The following is an 18,831-nucleotide window of genomic DNA, read 5'->3' on the forward strand; positions in this document are numbered from 1 at the left end:
GATACGGTGTTACTGTGTTTTAAAAATATATTAGTTGCGCATTAATTATGTGATTAGTCGTATATTTGATATGATATTAATTGGACGCTAAACATGCTGACCTGAGCGCTGGTCATTGGAGTACTCTAGGTCGTTGTATTGACCTGACTTGATGTCTGAGATGACTTGGATGTGCCCCTTTGGTTCTGTTTATATTGATATAGACTAGATCATGCATGGCGCGCGTTGCTGCGTCAGTCTATTTGTTCGGTCGAATGATAGGGGTTTTCATAAGTATAAGAGATATGAACCATGAAAGTTAAATTACATAAACACATATTTGTTTATTAATTGGAAAATGATATTTTTATGCTCATGTGTTTAGCAATTGTGTACAAAAAAAAATAAGTATTTATTTAATGATCAATTATTCTGTACAAAGAAAGAAAGCAATGGTTTACGTGGATGTCTTGTCGTACTGTCTTAAATCAAGCTTGGAAGCGCGGATGACCACCTCTCTGATCTATCATGTTCCACTTGCATCAAGGCTCCGATGAACTTCCACCATCCTGACCACAGCCACAACCTGGAGTGAGTTGAGAAGAATTAAATACCAGGATAAATAATCTGAGAATATACGTCTTACTATACAACCCTACAGTTTCATATTTGCGAGTTTGAAACCATTTTTTCACTTATGAAGTTGACCCATAGCACATATGTCATTATTTGTTGGATCAATCTGTTAAAAACTTACATTTTGATATGCTGCATCACAGGAATAATTTGAAGATGCAGGGCACACGGAGCACCTTTGCGTGCCATGGTGCTCAATAACTGTAATTGGTGCTCCAATCCGTAACACCTCACTACCAGGCCGTAGAAACAATGCTTCTATTCCTTTACCTGAAACAAATCTCCCTAATTAAAATTTTGTTTAAAAAATATTCAGATCTGAAAGAATATCATTCAAATATTCTGATCCGAAAGAATATCATTCTTGATTTGGGACAAGCTTCCACCATCCTGGGCGCAGCCACAAGCTGGAGTGAAGCCACAAGCTGGAGTGAGTTGAGAAGATTCAAATACCAGGATAAATAATCTGAGACTATAAGTCTTACTATACAACCCTACAGTTTAAGATTTGCGAGTTTGAAACCATTTTATCACTTATGAAGTTGACCATAGCACATATATCATTATTTGTTGGATCAATCTCCTAAATAGTTACATTTTGGTATGTTGCATCACATGATTCTTTTCAAGATGCAGGGCACACGGAGCACCTTTGCGTGCCATGGTGCTCAATAACTGCATATGGTGCTCCAGTCCATAACATCTCAGTACCAGACCGGAGAAACAATGCTTCTATTCCTCTACCTGGAACAAATCTCCTTAAATAAAATTTTGTTTCAGAAATATTCAGATCTGAAAGAATATCATTCAAATATTCTGATCCGAAAGAATATCATTCTTGATTTTGTTAGAAGGCAGGGTTCTTGAATCTAGGAAAATAATAGGTGGATGCCGGTTTCCACCAAGTTGAAGGCTAGGGTAGGGGGACACACCCATTGCCATGACACTGATTGGGTCACTAGAAAGTGTGAAGAATAAAGTTATAACACCTGAATTTTGTGCACTGATAAAAAAATTGTATGTTGAGAAGAAATAAATACCAGGATAAGGTATTTGAAAGAACCCATCAACAAATAGCTAATTCATTAGTAATGTACGTGTAACACTTCCAACAGTTATATAATGGAGACCGGTGAGATTCAACGTCATTATGCGACAGTTTGGGATGGTACACAACATCAGGAATATGAAGCTACATGGGTGCACCGCCCTATGGATCCCTTTACCTCGCAGCAAATTTTGGAGCAGCGTAGATCGATGGTACCTGAACAAGGTCTTCGCTCTCGGCGTCCAGGGCGCTGGTGGCTTCGTCCAGGAGGAGCACCCGCGGGTTCATCAGCAGAGCTCTCGCGATGGCGACCCGCTGCTTCTGCCCGCCGGATAACCTGATGGCGCGCTCTCCGACGATCGTCTTGTACTGGTCCGGGAAGCCGCATATGAAGTCATGCGCGTTCGTCATTTTCTGCACCCGCAAGTTATTCAGGTCATGCAGTCCTGACTCCTGAGAGATATGCTTAAGAATAGTTCCAAAATTCAGTTACTCACAGTCGCGTTCGCAACGTCGGCGGAGCTCGCTTTGCCCTCCAATCCATAAGCAATGTTCTCTTCAATATGGCAGTTGAAGAGTGTAGGCTCCTGGCTAACTATGCTTACCTGAAATCATTTGATTCAGAAAAAAATTGAACATCTCAGGGAGGAAAAAATAATTCTGAAGCCAGAGATACAGTTATAGAAAAAGTTTTAAAAAATATTGTATAGAAAAGAGTTGGACGGCACTAATACCATTTGATGGAGATATTGATGTGAAATTTCTACCAGAGGCACTCCATTTAGCAAGATCCTTCCCTTTATAGGGTCATAGAACCTTTCAATCAAATATGCAATTGTAGTCTGCAGCAGAATGTAGAAACCCGGAAGTTATGATTGAGAGTCGCAAGTGAGAAACGATTCATATTGTGTAACACCAAAACTTAGGAGCTTACATTTCCACCACCACTTGGACCAACAAGTGCAACCTTTGAGCCTGAAGCTAGCTTCAATGTGATTCCCTGAAATATTGATGACACCGAATATAAAATCTAATTGAGATCCGTCATGTATGCTTACTGAAAGTGTGTTTCAGTAAGTCATCCAAGTTATCCCAAACGTAGTACAAATTCATAGGAAAGAGCACCAGAGATGAGCATGAAAGAGTATATTTACCTTAAGAATCAGATGAGAAGGACGAGCATGGAGTGGAGATCGGAGAGTGCGCGGTTGATGGTTGGGAAGAGCGGGGCCGACCTTGTAGAGTCTCCTTGGCTCATGCACGACTTGCGCACAACGCCGGTGCCACCTCCGCCTCCGTCAATAACTCCAAACCCTAGGATGATTCCTAGGGCGCCTCAGCTGGATCCACCGAGAAGGCCGCGCGCCGCTGGATCGCCTCCCAGGCCTCGACTCGATCACCTCCCATGCATCGGCTCGATCTGGCGAGAAGACCAACGGACGCTGGATCTCATCGTGAAACGCCGGCGTGGCCGACATCCCTATATCAAAAGACCCCACCCTACCGATCCTTCGAGCAAACAGTTTTTTCTTACGGCGAAAAAGCGTGGCGTCGGATAGTTTTCTACCTAAATGGGCTGCACGTAGAAGCCCAATTAACCACAAGCCTTCAAAAAAGTTTCCAGAATAGCGGCGTATTAGGACGGCCAGCCCAGATCGCGTCAAAAAAACTTAGAGGAAGATCTGACGAGCAGAAACTAATATAGCGCAAATCCGACAGCCGAAAACGTTAAGGGCCTGAGAGAGCTCGCTTTAGGCTCCGTTTTACTGTCCTAAATGAGTTTATTTTATTTTTCCTCTTTTCGTTTTGCCAGTTTTTTATGTGCCTCAGATGTTTTTTCTGCTTTTTATTTAACTTTTCGTTACTTTTTGTTCTCAATTATTTTTTATTATATATTTCCTTGATTTTTTAATACATTTGTAACTTGTAGAATTATATTTTTAATATATGTTCATAGTTTTCAAAATTAAATTATTAAAATAACATCAATATTTATGAAGTAAGTAAAAATAATAATGTGGCAAGCCTTATTTATAAATACTTGAACAACTTTTTAAATCACACTAAAAAATTGTAAAAGGGGACTGCTACGCATCTATCAGTAATAAATATCCACCACCTCGACGGCCGTTCGATCTCGCGCGTGTAGCCGTCCGATTCGCTGCGTCTGATCCGCTCTGGACGCAATTCCTGAAACGATGCTCGAGTTGCAGAAACTTTCGCTTTGTTGCAAAAAATAAACTTTGGATCCGTTAATTCCTGTAACAACGGTCGAGTTTCAGAAACAATTTGCTTGTTACAGAATTTTTTTTTCTTTGTCTTTTTGTAACATAGTTATTTTTACGGAAGAATTTTTTGCAACAAATGTCATGTTGCAGGAAACTTTTTGCAACAAATGTCGAGTTGCAGAACGCGGCGGGGGGGGGGGGGGGGGGGGGGGAGGTTGAACTCCCCGCCGGCGAGCGCGGCGGCGACGAGCTCCTTGATCTGGGCGAGCGCCTTCTGCTCAGGGTCGGCGAGGTGGGGATCTGGTGAGGGGCGGGCCGGCGGTGGGGCAGCGCACAGGCCGACGGTGGAGGGCGGCGGAGTAGGGGCGGCGGTAGGCCGGTGACAGCGTGCGTGCGGAGCCACGGTAGGCTGACAACGGACTGGGCAGTTTCAGAAACAACTGCCCGGTTTTAGAAAAACGTTGGGCGCGGGATGGAAAAAAATCAACGGTTGAGGAGGCGGCGAATGGATCGCACAGATCCACCGATGGAAGGTAAGACTTTCCCATTGTAAAAGGCTTAATATTTTTGAAATATCATACATTATTGTGAAATATGTGAAAATAAATTCTAGAACATATTTTCAAAATGCATACACAACTTATTTTAGTTATATAAAAATTAAAGATTGGAAAATAAACATAGAAAAATAAAAATAACTCAACATGGAATAAGACTTTCCCATTGTTTCGCTTGTTTTTCTTATTCTGTGTGTTTCTGTTTTCGGATTTATAGTTTCTTTGTACATTTTTCATATACAGCAGCAACTATGTTTTATATATACTTTTAACATTTTGGAATATGTGATTAACATTTTTGACAGCTTATAATTCTAGATGTCTACATTTTTTCATACATATTGTACTTTTTTTATACAGTACGAACATTTTTTTATAGATGATTAACATTTTGAAAATACATTATTAGTATTTTTTAAACATATATATTATGTCTACTTTTTCCATAAATATTGTATATTTTTGCACACATCAGAAATATTTAATTTATCAATATTTGACATTTTGAAAATTCATGATTAACATTTTTTAGTACTTGTATTAATTTATGTCTACTTTCTTCGTATGTATTAAGCATTTTTTGTATACATTAGGACCATCTTTCATATACACATTAACATTTTTTAGAACTTGTATTCTTTTACTAAATTTAAATTTTGTATTTAAAGGCCTTTTTGAAACTCGGCGTTTAAAAGCAATTATCAAAGTTGGACAAACTATACAAGTTCGAGTTTACAGGAACATATAGAGTGTTCTTTTTTCTAGCCTTTTCTAAACTAGATATTATTACGGATACGAGTACCATTGGAGATGTTCTAAAAGAGCATTTGCCCTTCTTCTACCTTTGCACGCGTCACGAGTATCCACCAAGCATATTTGGAAGTGAGAAAGAGAGGTTGATATTTTTTAAACGCTGTTCCTTAGGGCCAGATTTATTAAAAAAGGCCGAAGAGAATTATCTGATTAATTAACGGAAAATCGGGCGAAAACCGTTACAATATGCCCGCAAAAACGAGGCATACAAGGCCACGTGGCAACCCACAAAGGAACGCACACACGCCGTGGAGGACAAAAACGTTGTCGAGGCTGCAACTCGACGTCATCATCATCGCGCCTCCGCGAGGGCGACTCCGAGTCCACCATCGACGACCACCGAAGAAGCCCTCACCGTGGACAAGTCTCGAGGCCAGCGCCGGCCAAAGCAAAACATTCAGCCACACGCGTCGGCGACCAGGCAGCTCCGATTCTATTGACGAGCATTCCCGGGGAAGAGCGTTGGGCTTGCGCCGAGCCAGCACCAGAGCCGACCACCCGTCTCGTGTCATCGTCACCGCAAGGGCTCCTCCTCAGAAGCTCTAACTTCATGAAGACAAAGCGAGGCCAGAAGAGACCGACTACCAAGAACCATCAGCAAGCCAGCTCCGCCCGAAGCCAACATCGTTGCCACACAAGAAGTCACGTAGAACAAACACATTGTCGAACGGGCACCTGCTGACTGCAACGTATACAAGGAAGAACGGAGTGAAGCCGGTCGACCGGTTGGGCGTGGTGTGAAGGCTTCATAGTACAGCCGACAGTTCTACAATCCAGCAGCCGGCTGACCTGACAAGTGGTGCCACCGTTCTTGGCTTGATGCCAGCCAGGATCAGGCCGTTGGCCCTCTCTGCCTGGCCGTTGGACAGGGGATGTGCCACTGATGGCAAGTCGAGCCAGATGCCTACCTTGGAGCAGTAGAGCGCCATAGCGCCTTTGGCGAAGTTAGTGCCGTTGTCGGTGATGATGCTCTGGGGGATGCCATATCGAACAGAGACGTCCGCGATGAACTTGACAGCCGTGGGACCACCAAGCTTCTTGATAGGTCTAGCCTCGATCCACTTGGTGAATTTGTCGACGGCTACCAAGAGGTGGGTCATGCCACCATGAGCCGTCTTGAAAGGCCCCACCATGTCCAGCCCCCACACGACGAAAGGCCATGACAGGGGGATGGTTTTGAGGGCCGAAGGCGGCATGTGGCTTTGTGTGCTAAAGAATTGGCAGCCCTCGCATTTGTCGACCAGATCCACGGCCTCCTCGAGGGTCATGGGCTAGTAGAATCCGTAGCGGAACGCCTTGGCCACCAGGGTTCTAGAGGCGGCATGATGCCCGCACTCCCCCTGGTGAATGTCTCTAAGGATCTCCTGTCCCTTTTCTGATTCGACGCAGTGCTGGAACACGCCAGTCACGCTATGCTGCACCAGCTCGTGATTGATGATGGCGTAGGCTGCATGTCTGCGCTAGATGTGCCTCGCCTCCACCTCATCTTGAGGTAGTTCGCCGTGAAGGAGGAAGGCCAGGATGGGTTGAGCCCATGACGGAGCCGACACAAGGGTTGGCTCCACCTCGACCTGACTGTTAGGGGCTTCCACAACCCCCGCGCTTGATGAAGCGGTAGTCGTCAGCTCGAGATAGGGTGTCTTTGATGCCGTCGTGGAAGCTGGCTCGTCGTCTACCTCCATGATGTCCACCCACTAGGTGTCGAGACGACCAGATTCAAGGCAGGGCGGAGCCGGAGTTGCTGTTGTAGCCGTTGCCGCAATTGGAGTCGGCATAGCCAGCGTAGCCGACACAAGAACTGTAGCCGGCGTAGCTGGTGGAGCCGACGGTGCTTGCACCGAAGATTTAGCCGGTGCCGCAATTGGAGTCGGCATAGCCAGCGTATCCGGCACAGGAGCTGTAGCCGGCGTAGCTGGTGGAGCCAACGATGCTTGCACCGAAGAATCAGCCGACACGAAGATCAATGCCGACTCTGGAGATGGCCTGATAGACGGCTTGTGGAGCTGCTCGAGGAAGACGCCAGCTGGGATAGCCTCTCTCATGGAGCCAATCTTGGCCAGTGTATCGCCGCCTCGTTGTCTGCTCTCGGAACATGGTGGAACTCGCAGCCCTCGAAGGGGACGCTGAGCTGCTGAATGAGGAAGCGGTAGCTTGCCATGTTGGCGTCCCATTCCCAGAAACTTGCTGCACCACCAAGTCTAAGTCGCCGAAGCATATGAGACGTCGGATGCCAATCTCCTTGGCGAGCCGGAGGCCATGAGCCAGTGCTTCATACTCGGCGACGTTGTTGGAGGCGGCAAAGTGGATCTGGAGAGCATACTTGAGCTGGTGTCCTTTCGGAGACGTCAAGACGATGCCGGCTCCCAGACCAGTCCGCATCTTTGAGCCGTCGAAGTGCATCCGCCAATGCGTAGAGTCTGGAGGTGGTGGCTCGAACTGGGTTTTGGCCCAGTCGGCTAAGAAGTCGTCCACCACGTGAGATTTGATGGCGGTGTGAGGCTCGTAGAGAATATCATGGTCCACCATGGCGATGGACCACTTGGCGATCCTACCCATTGCATCACGGCTGCCCATGATTTCTGAAAGTGGAACAGTGCTCACCACGGTTATGGCATGCTCCTGGAAGTATTGCTTTAACTTCTTTGCAACAAGGTAAACACCATAACACATTTTTGGGTAGTGGGGATAGTTCTGCTTGGAGGCGGACAAGACCTCGCTGAGTTAGTAGACAGGGCGCTGCACTAACAGTACCTTGGCCTCCTCCTTGCGTTGAACTACCAACACTACACTAACCACGCGAGTGGTCGCTGCAATGTATATGAGTATGGGTTCCCTTTCAGCCGGCGCTGCCAAGATTGGCAGGCTCAAGATGACCTGCTTGAGGTCGTGGAAGGCTTCGTCCGCCTGGTCGTTCCACACGACTTTCGTTGTCTTGTTCATGAGCTGGTATAGTGGAAGGGCCTTCTCACCGAGCCGGCTGACGAACTGGCTAAGGGACGCCAGGCAGCCGGCGAACTTCTGGACGTCTAGGATCCGAGCCGGCCGCACCATCCGCTTGATGGTGCCGATCTTCTGGGGGTTCGCCTCGATTCCACGAGCGGACAGGAAGAACCCCAAGAGTTTCCCGCCTGGAACCCCAAAGACGCACTTCTTCGGGTTGAGCCGGATCTTGTATTCGTGCAGGTTGGTGAGCATCTCCCGTAGGTCATCGAGGAGGTTGAAGTGCTGCTTCGTCATGACGACGATGTCATCCACATAGACGTGGATGTTTCTGCCAATCTATGGCAGTAGGCACTACTGCATGCAGCGTTGGAACGTCGCACCGGCGTTCTTTAGACCAAACGTCATGGTGGTGTAGCAGTAGGCCCCCAAGGGCATGATGAAGGAGGTCTTTAGGCGATCAGCTGGATCCAGCTTGATTTGATGGTAGCCTGAATAAGCATCCAGAAATGACAGCATTTCGCAGCCTGCAGTGGAGTCGATCACTTGATCTATCCTAGGCAACGTGAAAGGGTCTTTCGGACAGGCCTTATTCAAGCTAGTGTAGTCGATACACATTCTCCGGGTGTTGTTCTTTTTCAGCACCAGGACTGGATGGGCTAACCAGTCCGGGTGGAAAACCTCCATGATGAAGCCGGCTGCAAGGAGCCGGGTAATCTCTTCTCCAATTGTGCACCGCTTCCCCTTGGCGAAGCGGCGCAAGGGTTGTTTTACCGGCTTTGGATCCGGTCGCACGTGAAGTTTGTGCTCGGCGTATTTCCTCGGAACACCCGGCATGTCCTTGGGGGACCATGTGAAGATATCCCAATTCTCATGGAGGAAGTCGACGAGCTTGCCTTCCTATTTGGGGCTGAGGCCAGCCCCGATGGTGATGCATTGCTTGGGGTTTGCAGGGTCGAGTGGCACTTTCTTGGTCTCTTTGGCCGGCTTGAAGGAGCCCTCGCCGGCCGACTGGGACGGAGGAGAAGGGATCGCCGACTGCTCGGTAGCCTGGGCCACGAGCCGGTCGATCTGTCTCTTCTCCTCAGCAATCACCAGGGCGTCAGCGAGGCGGCTGCTGTCTTGGGCGCACTCGAGCGACTTCTTGTGGTCGCCAGCAATAGTGATGATGCCCTTTGGACCCGACATTTTCATCTTCAGGTAGGCGTAGTTGTTGGAGCGCGAATCTAGATGACGCGCCTTGCACTTGTTGTTGTTCTAGCCACCTCGACCGTCTCCAGTCGGCTTGGGAGTAGCCGGCGTGGGGACAACTTTGTCCGAGGCGGTCACCTTGACTTGCATCGCCGAGTCGTCCGTGGCGTACTTGTCCGCCATGGACATGAGCACCGCTAGAGAGGTGGGCTCAGAGCACATGAGCTTGTGCTTGAGGAGGGTGTCGTCTCGGCAACCGTCGATGAAGTACTGGATGGCGTGTACCTCATGCACCCCCTCGCAGGAGTTGTGAAGCTCCGTGCACCGAGTGACGTAGTCGTGAAGGAGTTCGTCGGGCCTCTGGACGCACATGGCTAGCTCGCGAGGCCGTCCAGGGCGCTTGTAGGTGCGAGTGAAGTTGCGAACGAACGCCTCCTCGAAGTCCACCCATGAGTTGACGCTGCCGGCTGGAAGGTTGTTAAGCGAAGTCCGAGCCGAGCCGGCCAACATGAGTGGCACGTAGTGGACTGCTATGCGCTTGTTGCCCTAGCAATGCCAATGGTTGTGGTGTAGTCGATCATCTAGTCCTCTGCCTTGGTGGTGCCATTGTACTTGGGAGTGTCCCGAGGTAAGGTGAAGCCTCGGGGGAATGGCTTCCCTTGGCTCCGGGGGCCGAAGCAGGCCGGACCGATGGCACCGTGCTCCTCCAGGAGGGCTGACTGGGCCAGGGTGATGAGACGCCTGCGGGCGTCCTGGTCACCCTGGGGAACGTGAGCATCGATCCGAGCTACGATCGGAGAGGCACCTTGCAAACCGGTGGCATGGGTCCTCCCCGGACGAGGAATCCAACACGCTGAGTCGCTCTCGTCGCCTCCGCGACGCCTGCTTGAAGTATGCTTGCTCTGGCGCTGGGAGCGCCTGTCTTGACTTCCCTCGCCCCTCCGTCCGGAGGTGCGATGCGAAGAAGATCCCTCTGCGTGGTGATGACCGCTAGGGTTGCGGCATGCTCCGGGATTGGGTCCTGGAGACTCTGACTGGGCCTCACCGGGGTTAATCCATGTCAGTTGTTCGTTGGCGGCATCAAGGAGATCCTTGACCCGCTTCTCCTGGAAGGCGCGCTCCTCGCCCTACAAACTTGGCATTTCTTCCATGGCCGCCTGCGTTGCCCGCAAGTTGGATGCAGGGGTCTCGTAGAAAGGCTGGTTGCCGCCTAGGATCTCAGCAATGAACCGGCCGCGGCCACGGATCTATCCAAGCCGGCTAGGGGCCTTGGAAATCGGAGTGAGGCCGTATGTGGAGTTATACTCGCGCTGTGTGGCCTCCATCCGACGCTTTGCCGAGGCGACGGCAATGCCCTCCTCCAAGATCTGCTTGCAAGCCTCTGATATGTCTCCAACGTATCTATAATTTTTGATACTTCCATGCTATTATCTTGTCAAACTTTGGATGTTCTGTATGCCTTTTATATCTTTTTTGGGACTAACTTATTAACTCAGTGCCAAGTGCGAGTTCCTGTTTTTTCCGTGTTTTGACCCTTTTCAGAGGAGGATTTTAAACGGTGTCCAAACGGAATAAAACTTCCGAAAAGATTTTTTCCGGAACAAAAGATACACGCCAGACTTGAGAACCAAGGCACGGGCCAGCATGGGACCCCACAAGCCCCCTAGGCGCGGCCAGGGGGGTCGCGCCTAGCACGCTTGTGGGCGCCGTGTGGCACGTCTGCCCTACCTCTTTCGCCTATAAATTCCTGAAAATTCCAAAACTGCGAGAGAGATCCACGAAAATACTTTTCCGCCACCGCAAGCTTCTGTCTCCGCAAGATCCCATCTGGGGCACGTTCTGGTGCCCTGCCGGAGGGGGATTCGGATACGGAGGGCTTCTTCATCAACACCATGACCTCTCCGATGATGCGTGAGTAGTTCACCATAGACCTTCGGGTCCATAGCTAGTAGCTAGATGGCTTCTTCTCTCTCTTGGATCTTCAATACAAAGTTCTCCATGATCTTCATGGAGATCTATCCGACGTAATCTTCTTTGCGGTGTGTTTGTCGAGATCCGATGAATTGTGGATTTATGATCAGATTATCTAAGAATCTTATTTGAGTTTCTTCTGATCTCTCTTATGCATGATTTCATATCCTTGTAATTCTCTTCGAGTTGTGGGTTTTGTTTGGCCAACTTGATCTATAATTCTTGCAATGGGAGAAGTGCTTGGTTTTGGGTTCATACCGTGTGGTGACCTCACCCAGTGACAGAAGGGGTAGCGAGGCACGCATCATGTTGTTGCCATCAAGGGTAAAAAGATCGGGTTTTCATCATTGGTTTGAGTTTATCCCTCTATATCATGTCATCTTGCTTAAAGCGTTACTCTGTTCGTCATGAACTCAATACACTAGATACATGCTGGATAGCGGTGGATGTGTGGAGTAATAGTAGTAGATGCAGAAAGTATCGGTCTACTTGTCTCGGACGTGATGCCTATATGTATGATCATTGCCTTAGATATCGTCATGACTTTGCGCGGTTCTATCAATTGCTCGACAGTAATTTGTTCACCCACTGTAATATTTGCTATTTTGAGAGAAGCCTCTAGTGAACACTATGGCCCCTGGGTCTACTTCACACCATATTTTCAGCCTTACTCTTTTAGTTCGTTGCACTTTCCGCCTTCAGATCTCACTTTGCAATCAATCTTGAAGGGATTGGCAACCCCTTTATAGAGTTGGGTGCAAGCTCTTTTGTGTTTGCGCAGGTACTCTGGACTTGACGCGATTCTCCTACTGGATTGATACCTTGGTTCTCAAGCTGAGGGAAATACTTACTGCTCCTATGCTGCATCACCCTTTCCTCTTCAAGGGAAAACCAATGCAAGCTCAAGAGGCAGCAGAAGGATTTCTGGCGCCGTTGCTCGGGAGGATCAAGTCAACGACTCATCCAAGTAAGTGTCGCAAACTCATCTCTTGCATTTACTTTTTTTTGCCTCTCGTTTTCCTCTCCCCCACTTCTGAAAAACAAAAGTTTACAAAAATATTTGCCTTTTTCTTCGGTTGTGTTTTTTGTTTGCCCTTTTCTTTCGCTTGCTTTCTGTTCGCTTGTGTGCTATGTTCCTTCAATATGCTTGCATCTTCGCTTGCTGAAAATCTATTGATATGGATCCACATCCACTTGCTAATCTATTTAAGAGATCCAATTATGTTGATCCAATTGCTAGTGAGTTGAGTGCACTTAACTATCTTTTTGGAGTTTTGCTTGAGATGCGTAAATCTAAAAATCGTGATGAAGAAATTAATGAAGTGATTCACGAGGGCTCCTTGAATGAAAAGCATGATTGCTATGATTTCACTATAAATCCTATTAGTGTCAATCATGCTAAAAATATGCAAAACCCTAAGCTTGGGGATGCTAGTTTTGCTATATCATGATTGGGGCGATGATTTTTCTTATGATCTTGAAAAAAATTTCAAGCCTCATGATGAATATGATATTTGCAATAATATTGAAAGTGGGTTTGGAGAAGTCATGACTTTAGCTGATGCTAATCCCACTATTTTTGAACAGCGTCAACTTTGCATGCATGTGGATCATGAAAAGAATATCCTATGTGATAGCTATATTGTTGAATTTGAATATGACCCCACATGTAATTGTTTTGAGAGAGGAAAACATTGTGGTAGAAACGTTCATGTTACCAAATTACCTCTCCTTATGTTGAGATTGCTATTGTCTCTTTCTTCTTCCTTGCATTTGGTAACTATTGTTTGCCTTGCCATTTTGTTTTCCTATAAAATGCCTATGCATAGGAAGTATGTTAGACTTAGATATGTTTGTCACATGTTTCATGATGCTCTCTTCGTGTCCGATTGCTATCTTTTATGTGAGCATCATTGAAATCATTATGCCTAGCTAAGGGCGTTAAACAATAGCACTTGTTGGGAGCAACCTAATGAATTTATCTTTGCTTTTTTTCTTTCTGTTTTGTTGCGTCCTGTGACAGCGCGATGCCGACGTTCCAGAAGATTCTCCTTCTTTTCTGTTTTCGTCGTGTGTCTATTTTATTTTATCGCATCATTCACATCATCTGCATTGCATCGGCATCTCCGTTGCCGCAAGTTTTCAAACCTGCATCCGTAGTTAGTTGCCGGTTCACGTCGTTGTCCGTTCTGAACCCGACCACACACGCACGTGCCCGCGGCATCGTTCGAATCTTGTTTTTAAAAGTGTGCGTTAAAATTTCTCTGATCGAGGTGAAACTTGGCATGCGGTCGTAATTAGATATAGCTAGGTCGCGTGTCGAATTTCGTCGCGATCGGAGACCGTCTTGTACCCGAACGGTCAACCGTGGCGGCACCGTATTCGGTCTACCGTCGGACGTGTCCCGGTGTTTTAAATTGTGTTGCCGCGCCGCCCGTTCTCCCTCTCGTCTCCGGATATCTCCTCTACACGGCCTCGTAACCGTTCCCGCGTTCGGAATCGTCCGAATCCGACCGCACGGTTGGATCCAGAACGAAATTCCGGCTAACCTAGCCCCCCCCCCCATTTGTCTATAAATAGACCCCTTCTAATTTTTAGACAGCCCCCCTCTCTTTCCCTCAAAACCCGTGCAACCCATGAAACCCTAGCCGCCTGCCTATCCTCCCCTCAGCCTCCTCAGCGCCGCCGGGCCCGCCGAGCCCGCGACCGGCCCGCCGAGCCCGCGACCGGCCCGCCGAGCCCATCTGGTGAGCCCGTTCTGTCCTGAGCTCCCGCAACCTAGCCTCGCCGTCGTTGCGTCCCGTGCCTCCCGTGCCTCCCGTCGCTGTTCCCTCGCCCTCCGGCGAGCCGCCACCACGTCAACCCCGCCGCCGTCCAGGTAGCCCCGCCCTGTGGCCCCTCGCTTCTCCTCCTTTATTCTCTGCCATGGCCTCACCATCCTTCTTCCCCATGGTGCCTGCAGGTCGCGAGCCCCTTGCCGGGGTCCCTGCTCCTTCTCGAGAGCGCCGCTGCCTGCCGCTTTGCGTCGCTCCTAGCGCCGCCGGCCAGCCAAAGCACCGCCGCCTGCCGGCGTGCCCCTCGGCTCCTCGTCACCGACAATCGTCCACGCTAGGGGCGCTGACCTCGTCCCGACCATGCCTCCCCTCGATCCAGGTCAGCTCGGGGGCGATGGCCAGCTGGGCTGCCGCAGAGCACCGCACGTGGGCCGGCCTCCCTTAGCCTCGGGGCCCAGCTCCTCTCCAGTCCAAGCCGGCCCATGAGGCCAAGGTGAGCACCCCTCCTCCAGCCCGCCTATCCTCCGCCTAGGCACCTTTTTCGGTATGCTGCGCCCACGAGTTGGCCCGTTTAGTTTATTAGGATTTTTGGAATTAATTAAATTCCAGAAAATAGACGATTTTAAAACGCCCGTAACTTTTATACCGTTAGTCGGATCGCGATGAATTAGATATGGTTTTCATGTAGTTTTGCGCGTAGAATCCGTTTATAAAACTTGCATAATTATTTGACGTTGTTTGACGTGTCGAATGCATAGATTAGCATGCTGTCCCAATAGATTTCGTCCCGTATTTAATTTTCGCGCGTGCCCGGATTGCTCGTATGCCTTAGATAAAATGCCCATGTTTTAGGAACCTATTTCCCATGTATTTTAGAGTAGTCATTTGTATTTTTTGCGTGTAGGGAATTGCCTCTAGTTTATTTTCCCGCATACAGGTTATTTTCCCGCATTTATGTGTGGCATTATTTTTGTTGCGCAACCCCACATATTTTATATGTTTTCGGGGTATGGATTTTTCTGTGCAATTAGTTTTAGCTTTCGAGTAAGTTAGTTCGCGCGATATTTTGCTATGTTGGCCTTTTGTTTATTCCGTAGGAATTATTCCGTGCTTCGTTCGATTGAGTTGTCAATTAGGGAGTTCTTCCTTGATGTTTAGACTAGCCCCTCATATTTTTGGTTGCAATAGAAATGCATGTTTAGGTGTGGTTTGATAGCCCTCAAGTTGCTAGAAATAGTGCTGATTTGGAGGAGCTGAAATATTTCTAAGTCTGACATCTGTTATATTTTGTTGATGTCTTGTCTTGCTTGTGTCTTTTCATCTGTAGCTCTTTTTAGGTTGGTCCTATGGAGTTAGTTGTACCCCTTGTGTTTCTCTAGCTTGCTGTAAATTTTCATGCCATTTGGAGTCCTGTAGCTATAGGTTTTGCTGCTGTCAATATTTCTTCAGATCGAAAACTGCACTTTCATGAGGTGTAATTTTCACTGAGTCTGAAATAGTGTGTGGGAAGCCATTTTGTGCCTTTTATTACTAGTGTTCCTTGCTGCCATGCTAGTTGTTGTTAGTTGTTTGTAGTAGTGCTTCTTGCCCTCTTTCGTGTCATGCCTTGCTTGAGTTTATCGGAGTTGTGTAGCTCGTAGTTGTGGGGCATAGAAAATGCTATGTGGCTGATTTTGGCAGATTGTAGTGTTTTCTTGTTTAGCTCGTAGTTTTTGATCCGTAGCTCCGATTTGATCGTGTCCTACATGAAACTTGCTTAGAATCTCGTGTAGTTTCATTTTCTCTTGTTGTTTGTATGTTTTGAAGTGCTCGTAGCCGTCATTGCACCCATATTGCATTCATGCCTTCATATCTTGCGGTGCTTATATCTTTTGAACCGTAGCTCCGTTGGAGATGATCTCTATGTGTAAATTGCTTGTCTCGACGCGTAGAATCACGTGAACCTATTTGTTTTGCTGCTTAACAACTAATTAAATGTGTTAGTTCAGATCTGGACAGAATTGTAAATTAACATGTGAGGTCGTTTCGAGGTGCTATATGACATTTCCGACCTCATTTAAAATGCCTAGATAGGTAGTTTAATTGCGCTTCACCTCTTGCCATCTTTAACCACATATAATATTGCCGTGTATCTAATCGGGATAGAACTAAATATTTAAACATGGAGTTTCGTCAATATGCAACTCGTTGCATATTGAACTTCACTTAACGTGTAGTGTTTGATTGTGTGGTTTGACATGCCGTGACTTGCATGTGTTCAGCTGCTCATGCATCATATGTGTTGTGCATCGTGTGGTGAATCTCGTGTGTTGATTCATGTTTCCGGTTTGCTCGTCTCGATAGAGTTCCGCAGCGTGCCGGTTTGTGAGGACCCGTTCGACTACATCGGTTCGTCTGCTTCACGGAGGTGTTCTTCTTCCAAGCGGGATCTCAGGCAAGATGACCATTTCCCCAGATACCATTACTATCATTGCCATGCTAGTTATTTCGATGCTTTCGATTATGTCTCGTTGCCTACCACCTGTTAAATATCAGCCTCTCAACAATGCCATGAAACCTTCAACCTGTTCAACCTAGCAAACCACTAATTGGCTATGTTACCGCTTGCTTAACCTTGTTGTTAGCGTTGCTAGTTGCAGGTGCAGTTGCTTCCATGTGAAAACATGGGTTCTTTGTTATATCACCATACTAAATGCTATTTAATTTAATGCGCCTATATACTTGGTAAAAGGTGGAAGGCTCGGCCTTTCTAGCCTGGTGTTTTGTTCCACCTTTGCCCCCTTAGTTTCGGCTACCGGTGTTATGTTCCATAAACGAGCGCTCCTAACACGATCGGGGTTGTTATGGGGACCCCCTTGATAATTCGTTTTAGATTAAAGCTAGTCTGGCAAGGCCCAACATTGGTTCTACATTTGCCCAACATAATAATTTTGTTAATATTGAAATGCATAGGGCGTCATGAACCCGAGGAGTAATTTTTCATAAACAGGGGGGCTAGTGCTGATGGTGTTGGTCCCAAACGGTCTGCCTGCAGGGCCACCACGGGGAAACTCGAGGTTGGGCACCCGTAGCTAGTTCCATCCGTCGTGTCCTGAGAACGAGATACGCGGCTCCTATCGGGATCGTCGACACGTCGGGCGGCCTTGCTGGATTAGTTTTACCTTTGACGAGATATCTTGTGCATCGGGATTCTGGTGATGCTTTGGGTAATCTCAGAGTTGAGGTTTTCCACTAGGAAATCCGACGAGATCGCGAGCTTCGTGATTGAGGATTTCTATGCGGCTTGTGGTAATTTGTGATGGACTAGTTGGAGCACCCCTGTAGGGTTAAATCTTTTCGGAAAGCCGTGCCCGCGGTTATGTGGCAACGTGGAAACTTTGTTTAACACTGGTTCTAGATAACTTGAAGTTAATTAATTAAAATATGCCAACTATGTGCGTAACCGTGACTGTCTCTTTCGTGAGTTCCTTCTCCGATCGAGGACACGGTGGGGTTATGCCTGACGTAGGTAGGTGTTCAGGATCATTCATTTGATCATTAGTAGCCACGACCGATATGCGTAGATCTTCCCCCCTCTTATTTCTGGTATTCGTAAGTTTAGCCACCAAATATATGATTAGCCGCTGCTGCAACCTCACCACTTAACCATGCCTCACCCATTAAAGCTTTGCTAGTCTTGATACCTTTGGAAATGAGATTGCTGAGTCCCCTGTGGCTCACAGATTACTACAACACCAGTTGCAGGTACAGGTAAAGGTTGCTTGACGCGAGCGCGTTGATTGTTCATTTGGCGTTGCTTCTTCTTCTCCTTCTTCATCGATCTAGGATGGGTTCCAGGCCGGCTGCCTGGGATAGCAAGGATGGACGTCGTTCTTATTTTTCTCGTTTCATTTCGTCCGTAGTCGGACCCTGCTCTTACTCTTGATGATTATGTCATGTACTGACGTGACTCTGATGTAGCTTGTGGCGAGTCTAAGCCAACTCTATAAATATCTCTTCTTTCCAGTACATGTACTTGTAACGATATCCATTCTTGCGACACGACGAGATGCGCTTCTATCCCTGACAAGGCCCTCGTGCCAAATTGAGGATAGGGTCGCATCTTGGGCGTGACACGTCCACACCATCATAATTCTATTATGATTGTGTCTTTTGTGTTTCTTTTTGTGTTTGAGCCAAGCAAAACCTTTATGACTAGTCTTGGTGATGGTTGTTTGATCGTGCTGGAAAAAGACAGAAACTTTTCGCTCACGAGATTATTTTTCACTTTTATTCAGAAAGAGCTTTTGAGTTGATTCTTTTTGCTGCTGGTTAGTATGCCTTCCCAGGCTTTCGTAATTTTTCAGAATTTGTGAGGTACCGGAATATACGAAGTATACAAATTGCTACAGAATGGTCTGTTTTTGACAGATTCTGTTTTTGTTGAGTTGGTTGCTTGTTTTGATGAAACTATGGATAGTATCGGGGGGTACTAGCCATGGAAAAGTGATAATACAGTAATCTAACACCAATATAAATAGAAATCAAGATTCCTACAGTACCTAAAGAGGTGGTAGTTTGTTTTCTTGTGCTAATGATATCACGAGTTTCTGTTTAAGTTTTGTTTTGTGAAGTTTTCAAGTTTTGGGTGATGTTCTCATGGACAAAGGGATAAAGAGTGGAAAGAGATCAAGCTTGGCGATGCCCAAGGCATC

The 18,831-nt window shown here is 47.3% G+C and overlaps 1 protein-coding gene across 1 annotated transcript; it reads right to left on the minus strand.

Annotated features, from left to right (window-relative positions):
• Positions 1 to 505: 505 nt before the first annotated feature.
• On the minus strand, positions 506 to 5,773 carry LOC123405525 (ABC transporter B family member 25-like). Its single transcript, XM_045099179.1, has 8 exons — positions 5,617 to 5,773; positions 5,237 to 5,290; positions 2,818 to 2,843; positions 2,598 to 2,663; positions 2,398 to 2,505; positions 2,161 to 2,268; positions 1,880 to 2,077; positions 506 to 565 (listed from the first exon to the last, which is right to left on the minus strand). The coding sequence occupies exons 1-8, from the start codon at positions 5,771 to 5,773 to the stop codon at positions 506 to 508; spliced, it is 777 nt and encodes a 258-aa protein (XP_044955114.1).
• Positions 5,774 to 18,831: the final 13,058 nt, after the last annotated feature.

Source organism: Hordeum vulgare, chromosome 6H (assembly GCF_904849725.1).
Source record: "Hordeum vulgare subsp. vulgare chromosome 6H, MorexV3_pseudomolecules_assembly, whole genome shotgun sequence".
NCBI classification, from domain to species: Eukaryota; Viridiplantae; Streptophyta; class Magnoliopsida; order Poales; family Poaceae; genus Hordeum; species Hordeum vulgare.

Excerpts from the sequence above, each read along its gene's own strand:
- LOC123405525 (XM_045099179.1), bottom strand. The coding sequence starts at position 5,773 with ATGACACGAGACGGGTGGTCGGCTCTGGTGCTGGCTCGGCGCAAGCCC. Across the intron at positions 2,664-2,817 it reads CTTCTCATCTGATTCTTAAG|GGAATCACATTGAAGCTAGC; the intron begins GTAAATATACTC and ends TCAATATTTCAG. Across the intron at positions 566-1,879 it reads AGAGCGAAGACCTTGTTCAG|GTTGTGGCTGTGGTCAGGAT; the intron begins GTACCATCGATC and ends AACTCACTCCAG.